The 12,640-nt window shown below is 28.6% G+C and overlaps 4 protein-coding genes across 4 annotated transcripts; 1 reads left to right on the forward strand and 3 right to left on the reverse strand.

Annotated features, from left to right (window-relative positions):
* Positions 1-3,602, reverse strand: PNEG_00564 (hypothetical protein; the record flags this gene model as incomplete). The annotated part of the gene is made up of 1 exon (XM_019757723.1): positions 1-3,602. Exon 1 carries the CDS (start codon positions 3,550-3,552, stop codon positions 1-3), a length of 3,552 nt encoding a protein of 1,183 aa, XP_019613311.1. The 5' UTR covers positions 3,553-3,602.
* Positions 3,603-3,791: 189 nt separating this feature from the next.
* PNEG_00565 (hypothetical protein) lies at positions 3,792-7,074 on the reverse strand (the record flags this gene model as incomplete). Its single annotated transcript, XM_007874268.1, has 2 exons — positions 3,792-6,935; positions 6,978-7,074. 2 exons carry the CDS (start codon positions 7,072-7,074, stop codon positions 3,808-3,810), a joined length of 3,225 nt encoding a protein of 1,074 aa, XP_007872459.1. The 3' UTR covers positions 3,792-3,807.
* A 1,447-nt stretch (positions 7,075-8,521) lies between these two features.
* On the forward strand, positions 8,522-9,269 carry PNEG_00566 (hypothetical protein; the record flags this gene model as incomplete). Its single annotated transcript, XM_019757724.1, has 4 exons — positions 8,522-8,567; positions 8,770-8,933; positions 8,977-9,061; positions 9,115-9,269. The coding sequence occupies 4 exons, from the start codon at positions 8,522-8,524 to the stop codon at positions 9,267-9,269; spliced, it is 450 nt and encodes a 149-aa protein (XP_019613312.1).
* Positions 9,270-11,162: 1,893 nt separating this feature from the next.
* On the reverse strand, positions 11,163-12,283 carry PNEG_00567 (hypothetical protein; the record flags this gene model as incomplete). The annotated part of the gene is made up of 2 exons (XM_007874270.1): positions 11,163-12,176; positions 12,224-12,283. 2 exons carry the CDS (start codon positions 12,281-12,283, stop codon positions 11,163-11,165), a joined length of 1,074 nt encoding a protein of 357 aa, XP_007872461.1.
* Between the last annotated feature and the right edge of the window lie 357 nt (positions 12,284-12,640).

Raw genomic sequence — 12,640 nt, forward strand, 5'->3', positions numbered from 1 at the left:
TTACAACATTCCCATAACAATCACTCCCAACAACATGATTTTTATCATTTCCGGAACTCTTATTTTCATTCCTTCATTCGGTTTCACTTCTTCCTCTTTCTCTTCCTCTTTTTGTGTTTCTGTTTCTTTACTTGAATCACTCGTACATCTCGTAGGTTTGCATTTTCGCATCGACGTCAATGTCACCGTTGATGTCACTGTAGATGTACTTGTCAACGTACTCGTATGCAACGATGTACTCGTCACCCATGTATCTGTCGTCTGAACTAATGTACATTCTTCCGTTACCTTCCCTCCATCTACCGACTCTGTCGTCGTTGCCGTCGTTGTCGTCGTCGTCGTCGTCGTCGTTGTTGTTGTCGTCGTCGTCGTTGTCGTTGCTGTCGTCGTCGTTGTCTGTGTCGCCGTTGATATCACCGTATGATGCGGTGTAACTTTTAATCCTTCTATTCCTTCACACAACTTGTCTATTTCTTTACAGGCCGCTTCACACCCTGGACAATCCTTTCTAAACCCGCAGTCTCCTTGTAAACCTTTACATTTCTCTTTCAATTCTAAATACAATTCCAATGCTCTCGCCGTTGCAACAAATGCCTTCTTTTCTGGTTCTGATACTTCTCCACTTACAAATGTTCTCCGAACAAGTATAACATTACTCGTGTTTGTCGTTCCACTTGGTGTTGATCCTCCTGGTGCTGGTGGCCCTGCTGGTGCTCCTGGTGTTCCTCCTGATGGCCCTGCTGGCCCTGCTGGCCCTGCTGGCCCTGCTGGTGCTGGTGGTGTTGATGGTGCTGCTGGCCCTGCTGGTGCTCCTGGTGTTCCTGGTGCTCCTGGTGCTCCTGGTGTTCCTGGTGCTCCTGGTGCTCCTGGTGCTCCTGGTGCTCCTGGTGCTAGTGTTGGTGCTGGTACTGGTACGCTTCCTGGTGTTCCTCCTGGTACTGGTGCTGGTGGTGCTAGTGTTGGTGCTGGTACTGGTACGCCTCCTGGTGTTCCTCCTGGTACTGGTGGCTGTACCGGTGGTCCCCCTGGTTTAGGAGCATTGCCATCTTGTCCATCTTGTTCAGGTTTTGATAATACTAACTTAGCTTCCTTCGTAAATTTTTCTGATTCCTGTTTCACCTTTTCGTATTCATCTTTCTTCTTCTTTAATTCATCTTTCTCTTTATCCAGTTTATCTTCTAAGGTTGGACATTTTCTTTTTACTTTTTCAACCAACTTTTTGCAAACTTTTTCCTCAACACCCTTATCTTTATCAGTATTACAAAAACTATTGAATTTCTGATTCGCTGGATCTTTCTGCTCACTACAATGCTTTCCCAATGCTTTTTTACATTCATCATCTTTGCCTAAACTACCTTTCAATTCATGCGTCAACTCATTCTCCAATTTTAACTTTTCAAAGAATGGCTTGCATTTCTCTTCCAGTTCTAAACAGACTCCTTTTCCACCCGCACTGTTTGCTTTTTTCAACCTATCTGGACAATTTTCTATATATTGATGACAATATGGATCAAACAACGTGCAGAGTTCTTCAACCAATGTTTCATTTCCTTTTCCATTTTCAATTTTACTTAGAATTTTTTCATTGTTTATGTTATTTTTTAAAAAAAGACACTCATTTTCTGTTTGTTCTACCATAAAACTACATGTTTCTTCTCGTAAAGCACATGAAACACTAAACTCATCCTTTCCTCTTCTAGATAATTCCTCACATTCTTTCTTTAATACTGCCGTACAATTTCCTTGAGTTCTTAATGCATCATCTCCTCTTTTTAATAATCTTTTCCTCAATTCTTCTGTAACTTTTAAATATTCACATCGTCTATTCAGTGTATCACATTTCTCATGATTCAAATATGAATCACTTTCAAGATCTTTGCACTTCTTCTTCAATTCTACACAATCTTCCTTGCTTGGAAAATCTCTTCTCAAATTTAAAACTACTTCTAATTCTTCCGATTGAAGAATTACATCATCTAAAAGTTCATAACATAGTTTAGTTGGTAGATGACACTTTGTAAAGTATCTTCTATCCTCCTTAAGTTTTGTATAATTACCTACTACCGATTTTTGACATTTTTCAAGATTCTCAGTAGCCAATTCTAAATCACCAATAAGCCCTTTCAATCCTTCTTGAAAGTATCTATTCAACACCCTATCTTGTCCCTTTTTATAGCATGCTACTCTTACATTTTCACATGCTTTTCCAATCTCATTCGTACATACACCTTCTAAATGAAAACATTCCGATTCAAACTTTCTACAATCTTCCTTAGTCACCGATTTTGGTACATATTCCCATGAAACATATTTTGATTCATTACTTTCTTCAAATTCCGTAGACAATCCTTTTAGGTAAAGTTCTAATTTTAAATTCGTACATCTATCTTCTACTTCTACTAATTCTTTGCATTTATTGTCTTTATCTTTATCTTCACATAATTGTTCTAATTCATAATCTAGGTGTTTAAAAGATTCACAATCTTCTAATGCTTTTTTACATTTTTCTTCTGGACTATTTCCATTCCTTCTTTTGATCAACAATAATATTAGATCTTGCAACGTCTTATATTTTGGTCTTCCAACAATAATTCCTTTAGCTCCCAGTCTTTTATAAAGATTTTCTACTTCAATCTTTTCCGGAAATCTTGGTTTTTCTTTAACCGGACTAAAATCTAATTTTGGTCCTTCATATACAATCCCTTTTTTCCCACATTTTTCCTTAGACTCTTTACATTTTGAATTACTACAACTTGATCCATAAAAATAACACTTTTCAAGATATTCTTGACATTTTTCCACTAATTCTTTATCTTCAAGTTCCGTCTCTAAAGGTTTACAACTATCTTGATGACTCCCTTTAAGGTATTCACATGTTTTATCTGAATTAAAACATATAAGCACTAATTCATCACTATATTCACTTAATCCTTGACAAATTTCTTTCATTCTTTTTTTACATTCATCTTTATTATTAACCTTCTCTTTAAGAGCTCTTAAAAGAATTTCTTTTGCCACTCCTTGACGTCTCTGTCGATAACATCTATCTCTCAACTTAACGCATTTCTCTTCAAGATTACTTGGATCTGCTTCTTCTAATAATACACATTTTTCTTCACATTTTCTACAATTTTCATCTGTTATGTCATTCAATGCTTCTTCAACTTCTTTTTTAAAATCAGTCAATTCTTTATCAACTTTATTTTTCAGATCTCCACATTTTTTGTCTTTATTTTCACAAAGTCCCTTAACTTTGACATCCACATTCTTTAATTCTCCATCTATTTTCTTCAATTCAGCACAATATTCTTCGAGCTTTTTCTTGCATTTGTCTTTATCACTATAATCACTTTTCACAATTAAACCCAAAACCTGTTCCTCCTTAATCTCATCATTTCCTGCTGCTTGTCCTGCTGCTTGCCTCTTAACCGGCTGTGCCATCGCCGCCTCTTTCTGGGCGACTTCCTCTACCCATCGCTTGTCCCTGAGTAGCATATGACTGGGTGAATCAAATGTAGATCTTGAAATAATTCTTTCAAAATAATCATACATTTTAATTCTTTTATGATAAGCTTAGCCTTTACCCTATAAAGCAAAATTGCGGGGCAAAATTGCGGGGCAAAATTGCGGGGTAAAATTGCGGGGTAAAATTGCGGGGTAAAATTGCGGGGTAAAATAATCAAAATTTCAATTCTTAATTCTTCATTCTTTATTAAAAATTTATAGATCATTCTTCTATATCTTCTATATTATATATAAAAAGTGCATATATGCACTTTTTCATTCTAATCACTTTTTTCATTCTTTTTACAACATTCCCATAACAATCACTCCCAACAACATTATTTTTATCATTTCCGGAACCCTTATTTTCATTCCTTGATTCGATTTCACTTCTTTCTCTTCCTCCTCCTCTTTTTGTGTTTGTGTTTCTTTACTTGAATCACTTGTACATCTCGTAGGTTTGCATTTTTGCATCGACGTCCATGTCACTGTAGATGTTACTGTAAATGTACTTGTCCATATACCTGTTGTTTGAGGAAATGTACATTGTTCTGTTACCTTCCCTCCATTTATCGACTTTGTCGTCGTTAATGTCACCGTATGTTGCGGTGTAACTTTTAATCCTTCTATTCCTTCACACAACTTGTCTATTTCTTTACAGGCCGCTTCACACCCTGGACAATCCTTTCTAAACCCGCAGTCTCCTTGTAAACCTTTACATTTCTCTTTCAATTCTAAATACAATTCCAATGCTCTCGCCGTTGCAACAAATGCCTTCTTTTCTGCTTCTGATACTTCTCCACTTACAAATGTTCTCCGAACAAGTATAACATTACTCGTGTTTGTCGTTCCACTTGGTGTTGATCCTCCTGGTGTTGGTAGTCCTGCTGGTATTCCTCCTGATGGTAGTCTTGATGACCCTGTTGGTGGCCGTGGTTGTGCTGGTGGTAGTGCCGATGGTAGCACTGATTTAGGAGAACTGTTGTCTTGCACCTTTGATTCAGCGCCTTGTACATCTTTCCCGAGTCTTAATAATAGTAACTTAGCTTCCTTCGCAAATTTTTCTGCCTCCTGTTTCACCTTTTCGTATTCATCTTTCTTCTTCTTTAATTCATCTTTCTCTTTATCCAGTTTATTTTTTAGGGTTAGACATTTTTCTTTTACTTTTTCAACCAACTTTTTGCAAACTTTTCCCTCAACATCCTTATCTTTATCAGTATTACAAAAACTATTGAATTTCTGATTCCCTGAATCTTTCCGCTCACTACAATGCTTTCCCAATGCTTTTTTACATTCATCATCTTTGCCTAAACTACCTTTCAATTCATGCGTCAACTCATCCTCCAATTTCAACTTTTCAAAGAATGGTCTGCAATTCTCTTTCAGTTGTAAACAGACTCCTTTTTCATTCCCATTGTCTCCTTTTTTCAACTTATCTGGGCAATTTTCCATAAGTTCATCACAATATGGATCCCATAATATGCAGATTTCTTCAACCAATGTTTCATTCCCATTTTTACTTTTATTTACAATATCATGTTTTTCTATGTTGTTTTTAAAAGCATTACAATGGTTTTCAACTTCTGAAACCATAAATTTACATGTTTCTTCTGGTAAAGCACATGAAACACCAAATGCATTAGTTCCTCTTTTAAACAATCCATCACATTTTTCCTTCAAAGCTTTCATACAATTTTGAATATTCACTAACGAATCACTTTTATCTTTTAAAAAATCATATTTTAGTTCTTTTGTAACTTCCAAATATTTACAACGCTCTTTTAATGTAACACACTTTAGATTATTTGAACCTAAATCCCTCGCAATACCTTCACAATCCTTTTTCAATTCAATACAGTCCTCTTCTTTAGGAAAATCCCGTGCTTGATCCAAAGCTTGTTCTAAGTCTTTCGATCGAGCAAAAATAATTTCTTCAAGTTCAAGACATATCTCTTTTGGTCGAAGGCATTTTAAAAAGTTCTTAATATCACTATTTGCAAGTGCTACACACTTCTCCATTACTATTTTTTGACATATTTTAAGCTTTTCATCTTTCGATTTTAAATTGTATTGTTTTTCGACCAACTGACTTTCAATTAATTTAATAAATAGTCGTTCTTGTTGCTTTTTATAACATGCTAATTGTAGATTTATGCATCCACTAGTGGGATTACTTCTGCATGTTTTTCTAATAAAAAAACATTCTACTGTATATTTTAAACATTCTTTGTCATTAAATGATGTTGAAAGGTCATTCCAAAAGATTTGTGCCCTCATACCAGTAATTTGAAGAAATGAAGGAGAAAATCCATTTAGATAAAGCGTTATTTCATGCCTTTTACATCTATCTTTTATTTCTAATATATCTTTGCATTTCTGCTTTTTGTCATCTTCACATAATTCCTTAAATTTAGGACTCAGATATTTTAAAAAATCACAGTTTTTCTTTAATACATCCTTGCATTCATTTTCTTTCAAACCGGAGGATCCTACAGACAAATAGATTAACATGTCGTCCAGTGTTGTTTCTAAATTTCCACCAACTATTCCTTCATCTCTCATTTTTTTATAAAAACCATCCAGATCAATCTTCTTTAACAATGTTGCTTCTGGGTTAATTGGATTAAAATCTTTTTCTGGAGGCTTATATGTAATATTCTTTTTCTCGCATAATACCTTTAATTCATTACACTTTTTTTCGCATTTATTTTTGAGAAAATAACAGTTTTTGAGTTTTTCGTAACATTTTTCTTGCAATTCATTATCATTAAAGTTAATATTTAAAGAATTGCAAAAATAATTAATATATTCATTTAATTTTTCAAAAGATTTTTCAATTTCAAGACATTCGAAGAGTAAATAATTGCCTTGTTGAATAAATATCGGACAGATTTTTTTCATTTTTTCCTTAAAATCATTATAATTAGCAATATTATCATCGATAGCTTGAAGAATAATTTCACTTTTCAGTTTTGAAAGCTTCTTTACATAACAATCATATCTTAAGAAATAGCAGTCTATTAAAAGATTAAAAGCTGAGCGCTCAAAAAAGAAACATTCTCGCAAATATTTATCGCAATTTTCATAAGTCATATATTTTTGTGCAATTTTATACATTTTACTATCAAGTTGAAGCGCTTTTTTTGCAATATTTAGTCTTAGGTCTTTGCATTTTCTTCTTTTATCATTATTATTACAAATTTCTCTAACCTTACTATTTACTTTATTTAATTCTGGATCTATGTCCTTCAACTCTTTACAATATTCCTCAAGTTTTGCTTTGCATTTGCTTTCATCAACATAATTTCTTTTTAAAATAAAAGCATAAATATCTTCTTCTTTAACAATAAAACCTTTAGACAACGGATTTACTGCATTTATTTGAGAGCTTTTAATACTTAAGTCTACGCTTTGATTTCCATATGTAAGAGCTAAAAATAATTAAAAATGAAAATAATCTAAAATATAATTACTAATTAAATTTAATATTGCTATTAGTATAATTTTATTAATTGTAGAAAAAAAATAATTTCTATAGCTTTTGAGTCTTAAACATATACAAATATCCATAATATTTGTTTTATCGAAACATGGGAAATTGTTATTTTTTTTTTAAATGGTTCATTTAAAGATGCGACAATTTTACAATTTTAATAAACCCTAAAAAAAACATGAGAAATCGTTAAAAATAAGAATCATTACAATTCTTGATTATAAATTTTAAATCTTTATTTTTTTTATTTTTTTATATTCTTTCTCATTTTATTCAATAATTTTTTATAAAATAATATATATATACATTTTGTTTTATCTATTAATTTTTGAAATTTTTTTACAATTCATCCATGCTTTTATCCCTTTTTAATATTATATTATCATTCCTTAAATCCGATGTTTTCCTTATTTTTAGCATTCCTTCATTTAAATAATTAATTCTTAAACCTTTTTTTTAATTGCTACATTCTTTTCAATATTTATTTATAATCAAACCCATTTTGATCTTCACTTTTAATCAAAAAATGCTTGGCTAATAATCTTTGACATGCACTTCTAGTTTCATCCAATATATTTTCCTAATAATTTTCTCCTATATAAAAAATTATTTAAAAAGAAAGCTGTGTTTTAAAGGCAATCTTCTAGAAATTAAGCAATTTGAGTAATCAAATGTTTTACTTTTTAGAAAAAAAACAAAAAGATGATTTTAATCATTCTTGAATTTAATCGTCTTTGTTGATAATCTTTTGTTAATGTCATTCTTGGTATAATATTTCTTAATAAAAATATTCTTTATTCTTTATTAATCCTATAATAAATTTAAACTGTTATAATAACATTTATAAAATGGCTAAAAGCAAATCCTAAAATATCAAAAATGCTAAATTATTTTATATAAATAAAGATAAAAACGTTTATTTTTTATGATTTTAAATATTTTTACATTAAGTTTTTTAATATTTTAAAATTAAAAATTTTAAAAAATATTAGAAATAAAAATATTTATATAATAAATATTCATTAATTCCATTTTATTGATTACAATTCTTCGATAATATTTATTTATTTCTCTCATGATTTGTTTATTTTAAATTTGACACCTAAATCTTGTTCTGCAGTTGGATGTACAAATGGTGATTCTGAAATATCGAGTCTTCAGAAACGATGGACTCATGAGATAATATTTCACATTCATTAATTCCATTTTATTGATTATAATTCTTCGATAATATTTATTTATTTCTCTCATGATTTGTTTATTTTAAATTTGACACCTAAATCTCGTTCTGCAGTTGGATGTACAAATGGTGATTCTGAAATATCGAGTCTTCAGAAACGATGGACTCATGAGATAATATTTCACAGTAGGACAAATAGGTTTATTGAAAGAATTTTATAGGTTATTGCTCAAGAATTTTCAAGACTTTTTACTATTAGATATTTAACTCTTATTGCATAATGAAATTTAAAGAAATTACTTCCTTTAAAACATTTAAATATAAATTTAGGGCCTGTGTCGAGCATGTCTACATCTCGGCATGAAGATAAACTTGTTGGTTATGATTTTGGTAACTTAGTAACCATTAATACATTTCCCGCAAAAAGAATTATGGAGTACTTATCTATCTTAACTAATTAAAACTTCAAAATTTTTTTACTTGGAATAATCTGTATCATATTATATCTGGTTATTCTGATAGCTCTATTTGAGTTTGGAATTCATGTGATACTCATTACAATATTATTCCCAAATGAGTGTTGGTAAAGTAGGAAATGAAGATACCTTACTATGGGCAATAAAAAATTTGGAAAACGAGGTTATGGTTATTGGCTATTCTATGGAGTCTGTTAAATTTTGGGATCAAAAGTATTATTTATTACTTTGGTCATTTAAAAGTCATACTGCGGGTGTTTTGTGTTTGTCTTCTAATAAAGTATCTTTTTTTATCATATATTTATATTAATTTTGAAGGCAAGGAATATTTTATTTTCTCTGGAGTAGATTGTAAAACAATTATGTATCGTATTATAAACAAGGAAAATCAACAATGGGCAGATGTTGGTAGAAGGTTCCATAGACACGATGTTCGTGTTATGGCTTTCTATGAATCTAAGGATATCGATATTCTTCTAACAAAAAAGTTAAAAAGCTTAAAGTTCATTCTTTAGAATTTATTGGCGAAACTATTTTATTATTTGATCAAAGATTAAATTTTGTTATTGCACATTTAAAGCTTATTTTTTGTATATATGTTCATCGAAGTTTATAGTCATAATTATGAAACTATAAAATAATAAAATAAGCACTATTGAATATTCAAATCTCATTTCATAACCTTCATAGCTTTTTTCATGCAATTGTTATTTTATTTTTTCATTTATTATGTCTCTTATAACAGCTAATTTTATTTTTAATTTTTATATTAAAATAAGAAAATTAAGGAATTAATCAAAAAATTCAGTAAATCTATTTGCTGATTTTTTAAGGTTAAAAGATAAATATATTAAAATTTCCTTCTATTATTATATTAAGTCTAGAATCTAATTTGGAGTTCAAGTCGACTAGGATTTGTTGATTTAAATATAGAAATACCTAGAAAAACGTAAATAAGCGTAAGTTAAATGATAATTAGAAATCAATTCATTTCATTTATGAATTATTGAAAGAAAGGTATATCATAAAAAATTCAGGACTTTAAAATGAAAAAAATATTCTATAAATTCTAATGATATTCTTATGCTAGAAATTGCAGATGAATCTATGGGTATTAAAAATATGAAGTATACATTTTTGGATTACATATGTGTTAATCATTGTTATTATAGTTTGTTTGAATGAAGATGAAGTATAAATTGTAGAAAAACCTCTATAAAAACTTATATCATATTATATACATACAAATATATATAATGTATGAAGTTTACTAATAATTGCTATAAGTATATAATAATTTAATTTGATGTGTATATAATTATTAATATTTAAATCAGAAAATTGTATTAATTCTCTTTGTTTTGAATAGTTTTTATATTAAAAATCTGATATTTTTTAAAATACTTTACTGAAATATTTAAATATTTACATTTGAATTTTATAAATTAGCATAAAATAATATTTTAAAAAAATTATCTACGAAGTCATTTATAAATTTTAAAAAAATATTAAAATAGTTCACTTCCATATGTATCAATATATTCTATATCTTGTTAATAAAAGATATTTAGTATAAAAAAATCAATATGCAATTTTATTCAAAAAATTATGAAATTCAAATTGGATCTGAAACAAAATTAAGTGATTTTTATATTTATAAATTTTGTATAGACTTTTTTAAATTTAATATTTAAAATCTTTATAAAATACCGTTTTTGCTGTATTCTCCTCAATACTCTCCATTTCCCATTAAGAACTTTTAATTTAATAGAATCATGCTTCGTACTATTCGAAATATTTATATTGCAAGGTAATTAACCCATATGAACTGGGATGTTTCTATCTAATTGAGATTTCCATGGCAACATTTCCAATTTTTTAGTTAATATTATTCAATATATTTATCTACGAAATTTAAGGATTTTAGAATTTTCTAAAATAATTTTATATTTTTTTTATAAAAGCTGATAGTTTCAAAATATAATGTTTTTGTAAAAGTTTTTTAGAAATATTCTATTTGTTTTTAATTATTTTAAATAATACAATTATTATATCCACATACAATTACTGCATTTCCATTCAAATTATTAGTAATCCAATATATAAGTTATTTCTAGAATTTAAATATATACTATTTTATAGGTTTCTTTATAACATGTTTATCTTGGCGAATGTATGTTTTTATTGATTAATAAATAGTAAGTTATCTAAACGAAGGTAATAAAGATGTAATTAGCAAAAAAAGATTCGTTAAAAGAAGTTGCATTAGTCTTATAAAAATCTTTAGTATAATAAAAATAAAATGATTTTAGAATTCCTGATCATTTTCGGATCTATGATTTCACATATTAAGAGTTTAAAATATAAATTAATAATATTATAGTTTTGAAAATATCTTTATATAGACTAATATTTCTATAAATATTGCTTAGTTTTGAGTTTTTTCAATTTTTTTAATGTTTTCATTTGTTAATATATTTAAAGACTGTTGTAGTTTGTATAGATGTTTTTAATTGAAAGTAGTTACTTCTTCATCTAATTTTTCTAAACTATTATTTTCATCTTCCTCGCTAATTGGCTTTGGAGATAATTCTCTTATCAGTGTTCTATTGATTTCATCTGAAGTTCTATCAGTAAATAAACTTGTTTGCAAATTGACGGAGTCGGATATTACTAAACTATTGAAGTTATTTTTCTCCAGGTTCTCAATATCTTGATTTTTCTTAGTTACTGAGTTAAAAGAGTTCTGAGAGTCCTTAATCAATTCAGAGTTATCAGGTGATTGCTTTCCAAAAAAAGGACTAGAATCAAAATAATATTTACAAACATTAACTATTTTTTTTTCTGCATCACAACTTCTGATATAATCAAGAGTAACAACAGGTATATTCATAGAAATAGCTTTTTTATATTCGGAACCTGAAGTTTTTGATGTAATGAAATGTGTTGTATCTATTTTAACTTTTGATTGAAGGGGTTTTGCACCTATTCTTTTTATTGTTTGCTCTAATTCTTTTTTATCATTTTCATTTAACTCTCCTATACATACTGTAATACCACTTAGATCTGTCATCTTATGTGTACGAACTATAATAAATTCAGAAAAATAGGTGCCACCAGAAGTCTTTAGTACAAGTTGGAAAGAATACTCTGTATTCAAGGCAAGACCTGATAGTTTTGTACTTGTAGTAGTTGTTGCTTTTGGAATTTTACCAAGACGCAGTCCATTTTTATATAATGTTAGACTTCGAAGTTCCGTAGTTCCTAATTCAATAGGATCCCATTCCAATACTACACTTGTTTGTGTTACATTTTTAACTCTTAAGAGTGGAGCAGTAGGTTTTTTTATTCCAAATGTCGTATGTATTTTTTTCTGTAGTTCTTGAAAATCTTCTTTTTCTTTATTTTCAGCTTCATGATTTCGAGAAATAGATATATCTAGAATTGATCCTGTTTGTATACCATGAGGAAGCAATAATGATGGGAATTCTACAAGGTAATAATCAGAAGTTAATAAAATTGTCTAAATTTGAATAATTTTTTTTTAAAAAAAAATCAGTAAATACTTACTATTCCTGCATCAACTTTACCAACTGTAAATTGAATTTTACTTATATCTTTATCATTCATTTTTAAATTAAATATTTTTAAAAAAAATAAACACGTGAAATTGAAAATCTTAAATATTAAATTTAAAAATTTTTATTTTATATAAATTTATATAAAAATATTTCGTTTAAATCTTTTTAAATTTGATATGAAACTTATTTCTAATTATTATGTATTTTTCAGTAATATTATTTTAATAGTTTATAAACTTTCTTGTTATTGATAGTTTAATGAAATTCATATGATTCATCATTATTATAAGGACATTTTGGTTTTTATTTAATTATATAATCTATTTTATTTCTATTAAATCAAGATGATATCTGTGTTAATTACTATTTATTTAATATTTTGCAATTAAAAATATTTATATTACAT

The sequence above is a fragment of the Pneumocystis murina genome, assembly GCF_000349005.2.
Source record: "Pneumocystis murina B123 chromosome Unknown supercont1.2, whole genome shotgun sequence".
NCBI classification, from domain to species: Eukaryota; Fungi; Ascomycota; class Pneumocystomycetes; order Pneumocystales; family Pneumocystaceae; genus Pneumocystis; species Pneumocystis murina.